Genomic DNA, 21,092 nt, shown 5'->3' with positions numbered 1-21,092 from the left:
TACTTCACCTTAATTTACCTCCTACTGCGATGACTTTATATACATCATTATCAATGCCCTTACCTCTGGTAATTCGTTTTTAAAACTTCTCCTTATTTTTTGTCGTTTTCATTCTTCTCAATCAGTTGTATTAAATTTTTAAACAATACTACACAGATATCAGTTTTTACGTGTGAAATATTAGTTGCCTCCGATGACTACATTTTGTCATCTGCCATACAGTTACGCGTGGTTTGATACATAGTGGCTGCTGTGTGGTATGCTTGCATACCACGCGGCGGCCACTATGCATACTATGTATCAACTACACCTATCTGTACTAGTCACCTATGCGAATTCTGGTGGAATCAGCAAAGTAACTTTGTTTTTCGGTTTTTTTGCCAAGTCAGTAGGACTCGGCTTTCTCCCACGGGACATGACTGCACACCGACGGGAGTGGTACTGCTGTAGCATACAGCAGCGTCAGAGTAGACTCATACTCCATAGCTTAGTTGACAATGGCCCCAGTGCCAAACGTTCTATGTTCGGAAGCTGAATTCAGGTGGGCCACCAGAATTCAAACTTTTTTGAGGACCTGCTTTTGTCTATATCTCGCGATCCGCGCGCAGACGCCATGTCAAATATCAACCATTAGCATTAAAAAAATGTGTACTAAAAAGTGGAAGTGCCTCTTTAAGGGTTAAACTAATTAATGTATACAAACACAAGAGTTCATTACTACTTTTCTAATTTATTCTTACACACTTGTATGGACTTTGTTCCAAAACAATATACATACATACACCACAACTTAATTTTGACGTAATTCGTAGTACTTCACCTTAATTTACCTCCTACTGCAATGACTTTATATACATCATTATCAATGCCCTTACCTCGGGTAATTCGTTTTTAAAACTTTTAAAAGTCATACATACCTTGGTTCAATATTTGACAACAAATTGAAATGGGATCATAACACCGATTCTATACTGAAGAAGGGGCAGCTAAGATTGTACTTTTTAAGGAAACTGCGTTCATTCATGGTTGATAGACAAATTTTATCTCTTTTTTGTAAATCTTACATTGAAAGCGTTATCTCATTTTCATTCATTTGTTGGTATCAAAATCTGTCTGTTAAAAACAAAACTTCACTTGATAGAATTGTTTCACTTAGCTCAAAACTAATTGGTATACCCCAGAGAAGTCTTTCTACGTTTTATAATCAGCAAGTACTCAGGAAAGCCCGCTCAATTCTTTTGTCTTGTGATCATATTTTATCAGCAGAGTTCGACACACTTCCCTCTGGTCGGCGTTTTAGATACCCGGCTTGCAGGTCAAACCGGCGCAAGTTGTCATTCATTCCAACCGCTGTGCAGCTTTTAAATGATTCCTAAACTGTTTTTTTGTATAGTCCTGCGTCTCCTACCATTTTGTAAATTTGTATTATATATTTTTTTTGATGTTGTATTTGAGCCACGCTTTTTAATTGCCCACGTTTGGGATAAATAAAGTTCTATTGAATTGAAAAAAAAAAGACAAGAACTGAAAATGCCCTTGTATTTCAGTATATGCAGTATTTTCATATTCTCTTGCAATATCCTATTCACCAGTAAAATTCACCAAAATTGGTGCAGCATTTCCCTAAGATAAAAGTGAAACTTTAAAAGTCAGTTAAATGTGCAAATTAGAAATGTATGTGAACATGTGAGTTGAAATTGTGTTTTATTGAAGTGATGTACATTGATGTTTGTAGTTTTAGCTTCATAAAGTCAAGTCAATACTTCCATTGGATACTTTTTTTATTTATGATCAGTATTATTTACAAGCTTTAAGGTGGTTGGAAAGGCTAGAGCGTCAGTTATAAATTTCAACAAAACTATTAAAATATAAAAGTAGTCAACATTCTCTGTGGAATAAAAAAAACTAGACATTTAGGCACAAAGGCATTGCAGAGTTATAGCCTGTTAAAACTTCAGAAAAACTGACCAAATAAGAAGAAGTTGGGGAGTCCTTAGTGTATTAACTATGGTAGAGGTCCCCTAGCTTTTAATAAAATTTTTGAAAAGGGAAGTCATTATTTGCTGTTTTTCAGGAAAGTTTGACAAGGTGGTGCTGGCATTCAGAGTGAGTGACTGCTATTGTAAATGCATTTTTAGATTCTTTTAGTGTCAAAGAGGTGTCAAAAGTGAGATTAACCAAAAAAAACTGCTCTATGACTTCAAAAGAGGGGTGCAAATAAGGCTTGTTTTCAACATTTTTGACAGAATAACAGTTTTCCTACATAATTGTATACCAATTTAATCCAACTTTGAAATGAGATATGGACATTGAATTTTTACAGCCTATTAAAAAGGTTACAGATAAGATTTGCACGGCACAATTTTCCTGTATTTGAAGTACTTTTTGAAAAATCACATTTTGAAATTTGAAAGAATTTTTAATAATTTTTTGATATATAAACCCATGTAAAAACATAAAAACAAATTTTATTTACAAATCCTGCCGTACAAATCTTACAATAAATAGTGTCAACATATTTATAACTAATTTGGTAATATTAATACTATCCAATTATTATTAAATTCAAATATGTAAAAAAAATATGAAAAATTAAATTTTAATATTTACTGGTGTCGTATTTCAAAATCATGGCTGCAAATATACAATTTTTATATTCTTTGGAGAAACAAGTCATCGTTGATGACCCAGTCCCCGCTTGCTAATGGGTACTTTGATTACAGGTTCTGTGATAAAAATACTTTGATACAGATGGCACTCAATGGCCAAGAATGAGTTCCATGGTGATGAAAAACATAAAACCAATGTAGGCCACTATCCTAAAGGTCATTAAATGAGTCAACTGGGAATTAGTTGACAGGATGTTGCAAAACATTTTTTCATTCTATCCTAACACTAATAGATAACCGGTACCATATTTCATAAAGTTTAATGTAGTATTTACAACACTATGAGATCAACATCTGTATCAAGTTTCATCAAATTTGACGTTGTATTTGTGGATATATCACTCTAATTAGGAAAGTTCATTACATATGCAATTACAAATTAATTAAAATGACACTGATAAATGTCTTTTTCACTGTTAACCCTTTCACCACCATGGTTTGTCCCAAATCCATTGTTTTCTATGGTTAAGTTGGACCTGTATACAGGGAACTGGGGGTGAAAGGGTTAAAGCAATGTGAGCTTAACATCTGTACAAAGTTTCATGAAATTTGATGCAGTATTTCTGACATATCAACCTAATTATGAAACTTCAATAATTGACATGATACTGCTACATGACGTGAAACAACTGACGAGCATGTATGAAATAGGTCAATGTCCTTGTACCAACTTTGAATGATACTGGTGGAAATACCGGTATGTCTGAGTTATGGCTCAGTACATGAGAAAATCGTAACAAATTTGCCGCCACGCAGGGATATTTGATCTTACTGTTTAAAAAATCAACACATATATGTATTACATAAGTCAATGTCCAGGTACAAACTTTGAATAAAATCAGTTGAGACTTGCTAGAGTTATGGCTCTCGACATGAAAAAAAATCATAACAAAATTGCTACCATGTGGCCATATCAGACCATATCGAGAAACAAATCAATGTATTTATGTATACTATAAGTCAATGTCCTTGTACCAACTTTGAATAAATTTGCTTGATACAACCGCGGCAAAGCAAGTGCATAGATAACTGATTGTAATACAAACAGAAACTACGATAGCAACAAGTACTGGAAAACTTTAAAGTATAGAAGCGGCATCTTTATTTTACTGATACAGAGCTAATAAACCACGGGGTGCTTGGTTTAGATATGAGAAGTCTCCTTGCCAAACGTAAATATAAGACATCAACTTGGCATGGACTTCCTGAAGACAGTACCATTTAACGCCACCCTGCTGAGATTTCTTACTGACAGCGACAAAGTATAGATAAACAAGGCGAAGTTAGACTACATGTTAATTACTATTAGTGTTTGTATTACAATCAGTTACCTATGCACTTGCTTTGCCGCGGTTGTACATGTCTGAGTTATTGTTCAGGACATGGAAAGTCGTAAAAAAAATGGCCACAAGGCAGCCATATTGGATCGTATCACAAAACAATTCAATGTGCATAAGTATAACATAGGTCAATGTCCTTGTACCAACTTTGAATAAAATCAGTTGAGATATGCCTGAATTATGGCTTTGTACACGAAAAAATCATAACAAATGGCCGCCTGGCGGCCATATTGGATCATATCACAAAACAAATCCACATGCATATATATGACATTGGTCAATGTCCTTGTACCAACTTTGAATAAAATCTGTTGAAACATGTCTGAGTTATGGCGCTGTACATGAAAAAATCGTAATAAAATGGCCGCCTGGTGGCCATATTGGATCGTATCACAAAACAAATCGACATGCATATATATGACATAGGTCAATGTCCTTGTACCAAATTTGAATAAAATCGGTTGAGATATGCCTGAGTTATGGCACTGTACATGAAAAAATCGAAACTAAATGGCCGCCTGGCGGCCATATTGGATCGTATCAAAAAACAAATCAATGTGCATATGTATAACATTGGTCATTGTCCTTGTACCAACTTTGAATAAAATCGGTTGAAACATGCCTGAGTTATGGCGCTGTACATGAAAAAATCGTAATAAAATGGCCGCCTGGTGGCCATATTGGATCGTATCACAAAACAAATCGACATGCATATATATGACATAGGTCAATGTCCTTGTACCAAGTTTGAATAAAATCGGTTAAGATATGCCAGAGTTATGGCACTGTACATGAAAAAATCGAAACTAAATGGCCGCCTGGCGGCCATATTGGATCGTATCACAAAACAAATCAATGTGCATATGTATGACATTGGTCATTGTCCTTGTACCAACTTTGAATAAAATCGGTTGGAACATGCCTGAGTTATGGCTCTGTACATGAAAAAATCGTAATAAAATGGCCGCCTCGCGGCCATATTGGATCATATCACAAAACAAATTGACATGCATATCTATGACATTGGTCAATGTCCTTGTACCAAGTTTGAATAAAATCGGTTGAAACATGTCTGAGTTATGGCTCCGTACATGAAAAAATTGTAATAAAATGGCCGCCTGGCGGCCATATTGGATCGTATCGCATAATAAATCGATGTGCATCTGTAGGTCATAGTGCTATGCCTTTGTGCCAAGTTTGAACAAAATTGGTTTGGCAGTGTCTGAGAAACTGTTGATGACGGACGGACGGACGGACGGACGGACGGACGGACGGACGGACACACGGACGGGACCCAATCTATAAGTCCCCGCCGGACTGCGTCCGCGGGGACTAAATATTAACTAAGGGAGTTATCCTGAAAATTTGAACGAAATATCTTGATTCTAACTCTTGAAACAAAGAGGTGTCAAAAGTGAGATTAACCAAAAAAAACTGCTCTATGACTTCAAAAGAGGGGTGCAAATAAGGCTTGTTTTCAACATTTTTGACAGAATAACAGTTTTCCTACATAATTGTATACCAATTTAATCCAACTTTGAAATGAGATATGGACATTGAATTTTTACAGCCTATTAACAAGGTTACAGATAAGATTTACACGGCACAATTTTCCTGTATTTGAGGTACTTTTTGAAAAATCACATTTTGAAATTTGAAAGAATTTTTAATAATTTTTTGATATATAAACCCATGTAAAAACATAAAAACAAATTTTATTTACAAATCCTGCCGTACAAATCTCACAATAAATAGTGTCAACATATTTATAACTAATTTGGTAATATTAATACTATCCAATTATTATTAAATTCAAATATGTAAAAAAAATATGAAAAATTAAATTTTAATATTTACTGGTGTCGTATTTCAAAATCATGGCTGCAAATATACAATTTTTATATTCTTTGGAGAAAATATTAACTAAGGGAGTTATCCTGAAAATTTGAACGAAATATCTTGATTCTAACACTTGAAACTTGACATTAACTCTGAGAAAAGAATTGGTGCAAAAATAGCCTTTCCAACCACCTTGAGGAGGATGCAGAATACCAGTGGAGACCAGTGACAGCAGCATTGTGGCCACAAACATGCACAGATTGAGGCAGTATCGGTGCCATTGAACGGAACTTTTCAGACTCGTGAAGATTGTAAACATGTGATCTTCTTGAAAGCCACAACACCTCCTTGAATAACAAGTCATTGTAGATGACAAAGTCCCCAATTGTTAATTGGTACTTTAATTACAAGTCCTCAGAAAGGATAGAGTCCTCTTCATTAATTAAATCTGTGCAATTTGTTTCCACCTGTATTTTCTAATCCCAAGTAGTTCCAGTGCCGCAGTTTCTGGTATTTCATTTTCTTTCATAAATTGTTAAACTTACTTAGTATTCTCATCGAACGGACAATGTCGGGTTTCTAGACCTTTCAGCGCAAAGTCGTTTCGGCCGCACAATATCCAACCCCAAGACGTTTAGGCAATGCGACCAAAGACGTTTCGGCACTACCTGGTTTGGGGAACTCGTGTCAAATGTTACAAATCAAAACACTGAGAAGCATAGTGTCAGCATTCACATGCTTTAAAGTTTGTGAGAACATGGTGAAAAACCGTGAGAAAAAGAGTTTCATATCATTTTCAATAGCAATAGCCGCCAACACTGTCAAAGTTTGAAAAGCGGCGCCTAAACGGTACTGTAAAAGTAATACTGGTCAGAACGCAAAGGTCACGCTTATGAATATGACTGGTCTGTCAGTTACTAATAAGTTTGAAGGGAAACAAATAAATCATAACGGGGGATGTCAAAATGTCTTGGGGCTGAAAGAAGCCTAAACTTCGGCCGAATGTTGCGTCTGTTGCGGTATTCAAGTGTTCCCGCTGTCACTAAGGCCGCCAGTGGAACGTACCATTTATGTATATGGGACGGCCTCTTCAAACATGTTTGGCATTACGGAACTTATCCACCACTCCTGGTGCTTTTACAAAAGCACAAAAATGTCCCAGATGTCCCAGATAAAACATTTAGTGTGTGGGCCATTTCTGTAATCTGAAATTGTACCGTCAACAATGTCATAAGTCTGACCTTGTCCGATTGTGTCGATAAATTGTGATCTTTTGGGAGCGGCCACCCCTATGAGAACCAGATATGAACTGTAAATGCTCACGTGTTTCATTATATATTGCAGTTATGTGTAAATTTGAACCTTTGCTACATGTTTGCAACTTTATTGAAAGTATTATGATCAACATAATGAACATAATTCACCACAGATATACTCTATAGGTCATTAAGTATTCAAATATGTAATTAGCTGAAAAAAATATTAATTTCTTTGACTGCTGTCATTGTATCACAACTTTATATAGCAAGTGTAATTGCCTTTGGTCAAGTCCTCCAAACTATATATTCCAAACTTTGAAAGCTCATTAGATATGCAAACTATAAAGAAGCTGACATGAAAACTTAAATGCGAAATGACTTCCAATATTTTGATCAAATAAATCGAAGTATATATCCCTCATTAGGAAAGTTCATTAAATACACAAATTAGGAATTGGCTGAAGCAAAAATGCTTAACGCCTTTCAACAAAGTTAACCTACATAATAGTATCTTCAATGTACATAGCAAGTTTCATCAATTTTGGTCATGTAAATTCAAATATATACCCCTAATTTCAAAAAGTCATTAAATATGCAAATTAGGAGCTGGATGAAGTAAAATGTTTAATGACTTTCAATAATGTCGTATCATAGTATCTTTAATGTACATAGCAAGTTTCGTCAACTTTGGTCTTGTCAATACAGATAAATATCCCTGATATTGAAAGTTCATTAAATATGCAAATACGGAATTGGCTAAACTTGAAATGCTTAATGACTTTCAATAATGTTCTATCATAGTATCTTTAATGTACATAGCCAGTTTCATCAACTTTGGTCTCGTCAATTCAGATAAATACCCCTAATTAGGAAAGTTCATAAAATATGCAAATTAGGAATTGGCTGATGTAAAAATGCTTAGTGACATTTAATAATATTCTATCATAGTATCTTTAATGTACAAAGCAAGTTTCATCAATTTTGGTCATGTAACTTCAAATATATAGCCTTAATTTCAAAAGGTCATTAAATATGCAAATTAGGATTTGGATGAAGTAAAATGCTTAATGACTTTCAATAACGTTAAATCATAGTATCTTCAATATGCATACCAAGTTTCGTCAATTTTGATCGAGTAAATCCAGATGTATACTCCTAATTAGGAAATTTCATTAAACATGCAAATTAGTAATTATCTTTCATGTCACCCCTTAATATCTTTCAAAGCTGATATATCTTGGAGTGATCAACATTTGTAGCGAATCACATCAAATTGTGTGCAGTCGTTGTCAATATATATCAGTTTTTTCTAAAATCATTAATTATGCAAATGAGCAAAAAGTAAGCAAACCACACCCACCAAAAACTAATCAGTTCTTGCCATTTGCAAACTGAATCTATGTACCAGATTTGATTCTGATCTGATGAGCCGTTTTTGAGATATTGAGTACACAGACAGACAGACGGACAGACAGACAGACAGACAGACACACAGACAGACAGACAGACAGACAGACAGACGGACAGACAGACAGACACAGACAGACAGACATCACTGCGACACATGCTCACGTGTGTCAACACGTGAGCAAAAAATGGTAAGACCCACTTTTCGATGCCTAATTGCACGGTACACACTATGGTCTTGACCCACGCAGTGAACGGTAGGTGTTAATGGGATTTTCACAGCGGATGTTGCCTAAGTGCATGTGAATACTGTGGCGCTGCTTGCTTAGCGTAATCCCTTGTCAATCAAGACTTAATGGTAGTCTCAAACACCAAAATGTACACCTGTGCCTCTCGTACATTTTTATTCCAAAATTTCACCCAAAAACAGGAACTTCACGACCAAGATATTCTGCACACAGGCAGATCAATATTATAGGAATACTTTTCAGGGATATAAAAAATTGTGTTTTTGACTCAAAATACCAAAACAAAGGCGGAAAGCTACCTTAAGTCATCCATTTTGTTAAATTTGACAGAATAAGTTGTTTCGAATTTGTTTGCACTTCATCCATCCTCACACAGAACCATATCATCCAAACTATTAATTCCATTTTTTGAACATGTCCTCTAAGATACTTACCTGTAAAGTGTATCTGTTTTTAAAACAATTGGTCACCAGTTCACCTTTGGACATTTGAAACAACCACATCAGCTTTCGACCACTATGTTGACTGGCGTAAAATGTTGTAAAACGTTGAAAACTACGCTCCAGCTGAAATAAGACAAAAACCACACTGTTTAAAAGTTTAGTGATAAATTACATGTAATCATGGTACCTAAAATAATTACCAGGGAAAGACCTTGACAATGATATGCATGCTGTTGTGCAATTCTAACTTCACAGAAAAATTCAAATATTAAAAAGTGAGGAAATTTAGAAGGTATTTTGGTAAAACTACAACCGACAACAGTGCTGAAAAATAACCAGCAGTATGGTACTCAAATATACATGAACAAGCACATACAGAATATGGGGCCATTTTTCTGCCCTCCAAGTCACGTACAGCGCGTCAGTACATTGTGATGTGCCGAGGATAATAATACACATGTGTATACAGGGGTTGGGCCTAGTCTGGCAGTGACCCCGCGATTCGCGTTCTCCCCTGTTGGAACATGCGCGCGCCCTTCAGAGAAGCGACGCGAATCCTAGGGTCTGGACGTTCTTGCAAGCGACCAGTCGGATTTCTGCCTGATCTGGGTACTTTATAGAACACCACACATCCGTTAATCAAAAAAAAATGACAAGTACCATAGCCAAATAAAATTAAAAATTAAAAATAAAAACATATCGCGTAATATAAGTCTACCAGCTACTAGTATATATTCTCTTCGCCCAGTAAGATAGGTATTTCTTTTGACGTCACTACCCATATGAATATTCATATACTTGCAAGCACCGACAGTCGCTGTGTCTGGCAGCGTGTGCTCACAGCTGCGCAGCATAGCCTTCAAATGCAGGCCCACCGTGGACGCGCACAAAACAAGGCACAGCGACTGTGGAGAGTCTAGGGTTAGGCCTTGCTATAAATTCATGTACCAAACTATAGTCTACAGCCAACTGCCATTTATTTCCTAGACACAAAAGGTATGTCTGCCACAGTAAGAGTGAAAACAACTGTATATTGTGTAACAGCTTGACAGAGTCTGTGAAGGCAATCCTCCCAGAGTCAATTGAAGAAGCCGTTCATGCCAAAAGATGCACAAAGTCAATGAGAATGATATCAACATCAAAATGAAAACTATAAAACACACAAATACATGTGGAAAAGTTTAGAAGGTGACAAAATGGATAAGACCGAAAACAAAATGGTGCCCATTTTGATGCAGTTTGTTAGCCTACTTAGCCATACAAACATGCAAACATCATAGCTGTTTTGATTAGAGGTCTGGTGAAATGCCCATGTTGCAAAATCACAGAAATACAGTTGATGGTCTATATGACATTCATTTCTTTTTTTGTTTACCGCACGTGATTATGAAATATGGCAAAAGAAAAATGCAATGTGGGCGTGTCCCCCGAGCCTCTCCAGTCGACTTTTTTCGGCTTTCCGAAGTTTGCCCGACGCCGTATCTCATAATGAGAAGTAAAGTATTTCACAACTCCGTAAGCTCCCTACGGGGGGTAACTTCTAGGGTTTCCGCTTACATGATCAGGACAGTGTCCTCCTTCACTATGGGATAACGTTGTTCTTTTGGTGGTTGTGACAGCTGCAAGAACATGAACGGCTCAACTGTAAACTTTTTCATGTTCCCGTCAAGTGTTGAGTGTTTGAACCATAATGTGCTTGTCTCTGCTGGTTCGTACGATCGGCCACGGTCCCTTGGCTGAGCCTGCCTCGCTACTTGCTACACAGATTGTTGGGACCGCAATGCAAATCAACAGCATGAACACCTACACTGAACGTTGTGACTGCCATTAAAATGCACTTGTCAACACGGAATGTCGGGATCGCAATGCAAATCGACAGTAACTTAAAACGTAAATGGGACCGTGATTAAAATGCACTACAACCACAACACGGAAGGTTGGGACCACGATGCAAATCAGCTGCATGAACAGCAACACTGAATGTGAGACTACCATTAAAACGAACAACAACATGGAACGTAGAGATCGCGATACAAATCGTGGAGGTAGAGTCCTCCATGATACAAATCGACAGCAACACGGAACGTGTCGTTGGGACGGCAATTAAATTGAAGAACAACGGGGAATACCGGACCACGAGGACCGCGATGCAAATCGACCGCAACATGGAATGTTGAAGACCGTGATTAAAATGCACAACACAGAACATCTAGACCGCAATGTAAATCAACTGTAACACCGAACCTTGTTGCCTCGATTAAAATGCGTATGTCTGCTATGTATAGCAAAAGTTTCAATTCTCGCGAGCGAGCGTTCCTATGCCCGCTGTACACCAGACAAAATGACGTCAAATTTATCGCGAGGGCTCGATTGCTTGTGTCTAAGTTTCACTTCTCGCAAGAGCCATTTATGCATGCTGTACACCACTAGACTAAATGACGTCAAATCTCTCGCGAGACTTGGCTCGATTGCAAATACGTACGACGGAAAGAACACAATAATATACAGAAGTAGACACAATTTTTGCGAATCGCCGAGAGAGAAGCGCAGATTAAACAAAAGACTAAAAAACCCACGTTTTTTCTTTATTTTACCATATTTTTTAAACAAAAATCAGTTTCGCCGCTGTGGCGAATTAGGATCGATTTTTTTTCGCCACTTCGGATTTCGATTCGGCGAACGTGGCAAATGGGCAGCGCAAACAATGTTTTGTTAGCGGATACCTGGCAGAGATAAGGCAGCGTTGGACCGCTATTCGATGTAAATGAACACACCTGTGACATCACAGACGGCCAACCATTATCCCCGCTATGGGCGTGACCTGAGTGTCGCAAAATGACCCCATGAAAACCGCACATAGAAATATCAAAAAAATTAACACTTGCGCGTACTTTTAGGTGGCAATTCTGTTGCGAGTGTAATAGTATTGACCCCTGGAAGATATTCAGTCACATGAACGGGACCATTTCACCAGACCTTTAAGTATGCCAAAAGTTAACTACATATAATGGATAACAATATTATAGACATGTATTGCCACTAGGTGACAATTCTGACTTAACTTGAAGGGAAGTCATATGCCAAACATCGATGCCATAAAATAGTTCCATTTGAAGAAAAGTGGCACTAAAATCCTTAAAAAGTTACTTTAACCCTTTGCAGCCAAGCTCATTTGCATAACAATGTACAGTGGAGACCAGAACTCCCCACTCAAAAATTAAAATATTCTGTAATCATTAACAGTGTATTGTTTATTCCAAATTTGCAAAAAAAGTGGCTCAAAACTGACTACAGCAACCTGAAATTATATTAAAGCTTATAAAATTTTCTTTCCAATGATATATTGCTTATGGGGAATTCAAGAAATTTTCTTGACACTTTTCCTCATCAAATGAAGCTGGCAGCTGATTTATTGCGCAGTTTTACACTTTCCTTTTCAGGTAAGAAGTCCCAGATGAAATAAAAATAAACAAAACACATAATTTGAGTGTTTCTTCTTTTTTTACATGATGTTATTTTGAAAATCGATGTTTTTCTAATTTTGCACTTGTTGTAGCATCATAGAGCCGAGAATTTGCCGTACATATTATTATATATCATAAACCAACTTGTGCAAAATTTCATTGCACATCGAGGAAATGTTTGCATCATTTTAAACGTATTATAAAGTAAAAGTAATATTGAACACAAAATTATCAAATTTACAACAAAATAAAAGTATTCATTTATTTAAAGTGTCTTTAATTCAAAACATGGGGCCCGGGGGCACTGACGTCCTTTGTACCTCCTTACTGTTTATTATTAGCCATAAATGTGAAATTTGGCAAAAAGTCAAATTGTTTGGACATAATTATGAAAGTTATTTGTTCTGGTTAGTTACTGCTGCAGAATAAGTTCAAGTGTGGAATCTAAGTATCAACAGCCTTAGTATATGTGTGAAAGTGAATTAAGAATGAGAGATGGGATGCAATAAGGATCAACAATATCCATAACAGGAAACAGTGACCTTATATGTTATACAGAAGGGGAGAAAATTTAGCCACAAACTATTGTAATACATGGGGCCCGGGGGCACCGACGTCCTTTGTGCCTCCTTACTGTTTATTATTTGCCATAAGTGTGAAATTTGGCAAAAAGTCAAATTGTTTAGACATAAATGAAAGTTAATATGAAAGTGAATCAAGAATAAGAGATGGAACTCAATAGGATCAACAATATCTAAAACAGGAAACGGAGAACTTATATGATACAGAAGGGGAGAAAATTTAGCCACAAACTATTGTAATATAATGGACAATGGCTAATCTAAACCAAATTACTTAAACTGGATTGTTGGCATTGATTACACATGTATTTATTGTCCATCAAATAGAAAATAAATTTGGGCCATTGACTAACAAGTCATCGTTGATGACACAGTCCCCACTTGTTAATGGGTATTTTGATTACAGGTCCTCAGAGAGGATAGAGTCCTCTTCATTAGGTCTGTGATAAAAATACTTTTGAATGAATTCGCTTGATACATGTCTGAGTTATGGTTCAGGACATGAAAAAATCGTAACAAAATGGTCGCACAGTGGCCATATTGGATCGCATCACAAAACAAATTGATGTGCATAGCTATGACATTGGTCGATGTCCTTGTACCAACTTTGAATAAAATTGGTCGAAACATGCAAATATGCCTGAGAAATGGCTCTGTACATGAAAAAATCGTAATAAAATGGCCGCCTGGCGGCCATATTGGATCATATCACAAAACAGATTGACTTGCATATGTATGACATAGGTCAATGTCCTTGTACCAACTTTGAATAAAATCGGTTGAGATATGCCTGAGTTATGGCTCTGTACATGAAAAAATCGTAATAAAATGGCCGCACAGCGGCCATTTTGGATCGTATCACAAAACAAATTGCCGTGCACAGCTATGACATTTGTCAATAAGCTTGTACCAACTTTGAATAAAATCGGTTGAAACGTGCCTGAGTAATGGCTCTGTACATGAAAAAATCGTAATAAAATGGCCGCCTGGCAGCCATTTTGGATCGTATCACAAAACAAATTGACGTGCATATCTATGACATTGGTCAATGTCCTTGTACCAACTCTGAATAAAATCGGTCGAAACATGCCTGAGTAATGGCTCTGTACGTGAAAAAATCGTAATAAAATGGCCGCCTGGCGGCCATATTGGATCATATCACAAAACAGATTGACTTGCATATGTATGACATAGGTCAATGTCCTTGTACCAACTTTGAATAAAATCGGTTGAAACGTGCCTGAGTAATGGCTCTGTACATGAAAAAAATCCTAATAAAATGGCCGCACAGCGGCCATTTTGGATCGTATCACAAAACAAATTGCCGTGCACAGCTATGACATTTGTCAATAAGCTTGTACCAACTTTGAATAAAATCGGTTGAAACGTGCCTGAGTAATGGCTCTGTACATGAAAAAATCGTAATAAAATGGCCGCCTGGCAGCCATTTTGGATCGTATCACAAAACAAATTGACGTGCATATCTATGACATTGGTCAATGTCCTTGTACCAACTCTGAATAAAATCGGTGGAAACATGCCTGAGTAATGGCTCTGTACGTGAAAAAATCGTAATAAAATGGCCGCCTGGCAGCCATATTGGATCGTATCACAAAACAAATTGACGTGCATATCTATGACATTGGTCAATGTCCTTGTACCAACTTTGAATAAAATCGGTTGGAACATGCCTGAGTTATGGCTCTGTACATGAAAAAATCGTAATAAAATGGCCGCCTGGCGGCCATATTGGATCGTATCACAAAACAAATTGACGTGCATCTGTATGACATATGAAGTAATCCTTGTATCAAGTTTGAATGAAATCGCTCCAGGCATCTCAGAGATATCTGCGTGAACGGACGGACGGACGGACGCACAGATGCACGCACGCACGGACACACGCACGCACACACGCACGGACATGACCAAACCTATAAGTCCCCCCGGACGGTGTCCGTGGGGACTAAAAAACATTTGCTTGTTACACTCACCACACTTGTACTTAGTATTTGGAGTGTACACCTATCTACAATACCACAATGATAAAAAGTTTTGACTCTGAAGGTCAACAGTGCATCTTTAATGTATGAGACTAAATAAGCTTACCCCTCAAGTATGTATAGGCCAAAAACAATATTTAATTTTGAATTATGTAGTGCAGGGAAGGACATAGAATATGGTGAAAAGCAAACTAAATATAAAAACTGAATATACAGTTATGGAAATGTTGTTTTACAGTCATGAGTATCTAGTGTGTGCCGAGAGACAAATATTAAAATTGAACAGTATCATCCTGACCAGAGTTTGTCTGAGTGGTTGTTTCCTTCTGATTTTCTGACACGGTGATAGGTACAAAATATTATGTTATTCACCATAGTTATGCAACATAGCTTGCATTTTGTTCACAGTAGAACTGAGTTTTACATGTAAGATAACTTTCTCATAAACTGTAAATTCTGGCTTGTGGCAGCTCAAACGTCGCAATACTACATTTTTTGGATGATATGGAGTGACTTGCACACATATGCAATATGCAGTGACAGTCGATATATTCATAGTAAGAGTCTACTACATTCAAGCATAGTGATGTTGACAACTACATGCATGCCAGTGCACGATTTCAAAGTAGCCAGGAGGAAATTCTAATGGTCTTTTAGTGGAAATATAGGTATTAAACGACAGTGAAACAAACAACATTAGTTATCGTGACCTTGCTAAAGTGCAATCTCGGATCATGTATGATCTGATGATCATGCCAAATTACCATGTCGGATTATGCCGTGATTCTGAAGTGCGCGTAAATCGGTCAACATAAGCACACAAGACTCTCGCCAGTCGCTTGTACTGCTTGGTCTCGCGTAGCTTTCGGTATTTATACAAGCTCGTGCCTTATACAAGGTCGTGCACTCGACCTTGCGCCTTCGGCGCTCGATCGCCTACGTTGGATTACTACCGCAAGTGACTCCGGATCCGGTCAAAAGAAGGCACGAGGACTGTCGACCCGACAGTCTAAAGCACACACTGTCTTCAACAATGATGTCAAAATCAATGCACAACTGTCGAAATTACCCAAAATAAGCAACAGAAAACTTAAAGTTATCGCTGTGTCGAAAGGACAGTACATCAACATAAAACGACGCTAGTTTGTTATGACATGGAGGTAGAAGGACAGAGCGAATTCCCTCGCTCTCACCCAGCTATTACTAAACGGGCCGCCGGTGGGATTGCCTCGCTAAAGCAATGGATTCGCCGGTAACGAAGGAGCGTTTCGTGCCAAAAAAATAGTACATGAGAGCAACAAAAATACAATCACTGTGAACTTCATATTTACAAAACATCATCAAATAAACGCTAAAAGCTTCAAAACGTCAAAATTCGCAAAAGACCGAGAAACAAGACGGCGTCGCCCGTCGGTTTGATTTTTCAAAGTCCTTGCCAGGAGCTGGTCCCTGCAAAACAACGCTAACTTGTTATATGCGCATGCGCATATTAAGGGGAGACCCATTTGATTTCGGGGGGGGGGGGGTATGCAGGAAGTGGGTATGGGAACTTTTTTTGTCAGAGAGACAGCATTTTTTAATTTCAACTGTCACACCTGCATCAACTTTTTTTATCAAATAGAGTAGCAGTGCAATTTTTCAAATTTAAGCCAGTGTTTCACATATCACAGGATGGTTTTATATATTCATTTTACATTCCAACGAATGAAAACAAAATGGAAAGTCTAGTATATATACAACTTTAAATTATAGAACACTTTTTTGGCAAATCAACAGTGATCAGTACTATACCTGCTTTTCTTTATAACAGTCAATTCCTTTTAAGTTCTCAGGGGAGATGTTATCTTTTGTGGTCAGAGAAACAAGGCTCACACATTGTATTTCATTATATTTGTTGTTCCTCAATTTTTCTTTGACAACTTGTAATCTTTCTAACATATTTATGTTGAGAGAATAATATATTGGTTTTTACACTAGTTTATTGACTCCTGTCTTGTGTTTTAAATTTTCACAATGTACAGAAGTCAAATAGTCCCATCTAGATGTTGCCTGTACCATTGAGATATTGCAACAGAAATCCTGAAATATGATTTCTTGGGTCAGAAAAGGGAAGGAAAACATCGAGTGCACTGAGGTGTAAAGTAGTGAATGCTTATATCATAAGTGCTGGGAAAAAAACACATGAGAATTGCTTGTGGTAAAAACATTTGCGCTGCCTATGGCAGCATGCTAGCAAAGAACACATGAGAATGAAGTTTCCAAAATTTTGCTCATTTCAACTGCATTGTGACAATTCCTTTTTTATTTCTGTCTGTTATGAGAATTTTTTTTCTCAAGCCATTACAGGCTTATTTTTTTCTTTATTTCACCTGGTGACAATTTTTTTTTCTCAAAATCCTCCATACCCCCCCCCCCCCCGAAAATCAAGTGGTTCTCCCTAAGTGAGTCCCTGACCTATGTGGGCCAGTGGATTACTTCCTCTGATATGCCTGCCGGTACCATCATTCTTCAGTCGATCAAAGGCGCCTTTCGTACCAAAAAATACACAACAGCCGCAAAAGTGCATCACTGTCAACTTCATAAGTATAGAACATGTTGAAATACACAGTGAAACGTTCACAAAGTAAAAACTGTGCCCAGACCGAGAAACAAGATGGCGTCCGATTCGATTCTTCGACTCAGATTTTGTCCTAGAGTTGTGCGCATGCGCAGACGGTAGCTTTAACGAAAGCGAGTCAAAATCAAGTAAATATAAAATAAAAATGGATAAAAATATTGTTTAAAAATAATACAAGGCATGTATCACCAAATTTTGAACATTTCTGACGGCCTTTCAACTATACGAACACCCATGCCAAATATCACAATAATCAAATCAGTGGTTTTGAGGAAAAATTGAAAATAGTGGTTTTCAAAACAAGCGACCTAGCGGCCGATATAGCTCCGCTGTGTTTATGTAGAGAATAACTATTTTTGACACATGTTGATGAAGAAGGTGGAAATCTTTGATAGCTCAGCTCAATGCAGTGGCCAGAAAAAAGTAGCTAAAATAGCTGCAAAAATACACAATTGAAGATTTCATCATACTTTGAATATATCACATCGGATCATCCCTAAGAACATGTCAACCAAAGCTATCTGATGAGTAGTTTTTTGAGAATAAAATTTTCTGACCAAAAATGGCAACAATTGCCCCCAAAAATAAAAATTGCAGATTTCATCATCATTTCAATAAATAACATTTAGTTAATCTATAGAAACCTGTATACCAAATTTCAAAGCTATCAGATCAGTAGTTTTGGAAATACATATTTTTTGACCAAAAATGGCAAAATTGCCCCCAAATTACAAAATTGCAGATTTCATCATAATTTCAATAAATATCATTAAAGTGATCTGTAGGAACTTGTATACCAAATTGCAAAGCTATCAGATGAGTAGTTTTGGAAATACACATTTTTTGACCAAAAACGGAAAAAAATTGCCCCAAAAGTGCAAAATTGCAGATTTCATCATAATTTCAATAAATATCATTTAGTTCATCTGTAGGAACCTGTATACCAAATTTCAAAGCTATCAAATGAGTAGTTTTGGAAATACACATTTTTTAACCAAAAACGGCAAAAATTGCCCCAAAAATACAAAATTACAGATTTCACAATAATTTCAATATATATTACTTAGCTCATCTGTAGAAACCTGTATACCAAATTTCAAAACTATCAGACCAGCACCTTTGAGAAATACATTTTTTGACCAAAAATGGCAAAAATTGCCTTAAAAATGCAAATTTGCATATTTCTGCACAATTTGAACAAATCTGAAATAGATCATCCCTAAGGACATATGTACCAAATATCAAAGCTATCTGACTGGTAGTTTTGAAGAAGAAGATTTTTAAAGATTTTTTTACCAAAAATGACAAAAATTGCCTTAAAAAATACAAATATGCAAATTTCACCCCAAGATTTGAACAAATCTAAATGAGGTCACCCCCAGTAAACTGCATATTAAATTTCAAAGAAATCGGACAAGCGGTTTCAGAGAAGAAGATTTTTTTACCAAAAACAGCAAAAAATGCCCCAAAAATACAAATATGCAAATTTCACCAAGATTTTAACAAACTTAAGTGAGGTCACGCCAAGTGAACTGCATATAAAATTTCAAAGCAATTGGACTTGCCGTTTCAGAGGAGAAGGCAATTGTTGACGGACGACGACGACGGACGACGACGACGGACGACGACGGACGACGACGGACAACGACGGAAAATCAACCTATTTGATAAGCTCTGCGTCGCTGACAGCGGAGCTAAAAAAGCTAAAAAAGTGACTTTAAAATGATTCAATCAAAAAAAGAAAAAAGACCGTTTGAGATACATGCCAAAGTGACCACCAGACCAAATTTCAGAAAAAGTTACTGAAGCGTTTCTGAGATACCTGCGTCCACAGCATACGGCCCACTGTATGCAACAACAGAGGCCGCGTCATCACATTAGTATTTTGGGCCAAAGGCCCTAAGGACTAATAATGGACCATGGCTAATCTAAACCAAATAACTTAAACTGGATTGTTGGCATTGATTACACATGTATTTATTGTCCATCAAATAAAAAATAAATTTGGGCCATTGACTAAAAAACATTTGCTTGTTACACTCACAACACTTGTACTTAAAGTGTTTGGAATGTACACCTATCTACAATACAATGAAAAAAAGTTTGGACACTATAGGTCAACAGTGCATCTTTAATGTATGAGACTGAATAAGCTTACCCCTCAAGTATATGTATAAGTTCTCAGGGGAGATGTTATCTTTTGTGGTCAGAGAAACAAGGCTCACACATTGTATTTCATGATATTTGTTGTTCCTCAATTTTTCGTTGTCAACCTGTAATCTTTCTAACATATTTATATTCAGAGAATAATAGATTGGTTTAAAACTAGTTTATTGACACCTGTCTTGTGTTTTAAATTTTCACAATGTGGTAAAAACATTTGCGCTGCCTATGGCAGCATGCCAGCAAAGAATACATGAGAATGAAGTTTCCAAAATTTTGCTCATTTCAAGTGTATTGTGACAATTCCTTTTTTATATCTGTCTGTTATGAGAATTTTTTTTTTCTGAAGCCATTACAGGCTTAATTTTTTTCTTTTATTTCACCTGGTGACAATTTTTTTCTCAAAATCCTCCATACCCCCCAGAAATCAAGTGGTTCTCCCCTAAGTGAGCCCCTGACCTATACGGGCCAGTGGATTACTTCCTCAGTAGAACTGATATGCCTGCCAGTACCGGTGTTTATCGCCTACGGAGGCCATCATTCTTCAGTCAATCAAAGGCGCCTTTCGTACCAAAAAGTACACGACAGCCGCAAAAGTGCATCACTGTCAACTTCATAACTATAGAACATATTGAAATACACAGTGAAACGTTCACAACGTAAAAAATGTGCCCATACCGAGAAACAAGATGGCGTCCGTTTCAATTCTTCAACTAAGATTTTGTCCTACAGTTGTGCGCATGCGCAGATGGTAGCTTTAGCGAAAGCGAGTCAAAATCAAGTAATATAAAATAAAAATCGATAAAAATATTGTTTAAAAATAATGCAAGTTCTCTTTTTGGCGCCTGTACCGTGTACGTCCGCCTTTCTTTCCAATAAATTCTGGCGATCGAAGCTCAGACAGTATCCGCTAAGGGGACAAGTTAGCATCTAAACTTTGAAATACTACTTGACTGGCTTGGCTTGCATGTACTGGATCATATGGCCTTTGAATTTTATCATAGCCTAATCAATCGACAGCTGGCGAAATGACCGTAATTTGTGGGAAAAGAAAATTGA

At 37.0% G+C, this 21,092-nt stretch overlaps 1 protein-coding gene across 1 annotated transcript in view; it reads right to left on the bottom strand.

Moving 5' to 3' along the window:
- Positions 1 to 21,092, bottom strand: part of LOC139125085 (cullin-1) — a 182,590-nt gene that overhangs the window by 49,578 nt on the left and 111,920 nt on the right. The window contains exon 14 of the mRNA XM_070691194.1: positions 9,197 to 9,328. Within this exon, the coding sequence (XP_070547295.1) occupies positions 9,197 to 9,328 (132 nt within the window). The remainder of the gene's footprint in view (positions 1 to 9,196; positions 9,329 to 21,092) is intronic.

The sequence above is a fragment of the Ptychodera flava genome (assembly GCF_041260155.1).
Source record: "Ptychodera flava strain L36383 chromosome 23 unlocalized genomic scaffold, AS_Pfla_20210202 Scaffold_24__1_contigs__length_23054250_pilon, whole genome shotgun sequence".
In the NCBI taxonomy this organism is placed as follows: Eukaryota; Metazoa; Hemichordata; class Enteropneusta; family Ptychoderidae; genus Ptychodera; species Ptychodera flava.
Note: the sequence above shows the minus strand (reverse complement) of the source record. Positions and strands in the feature narration are given on the sequence as shown.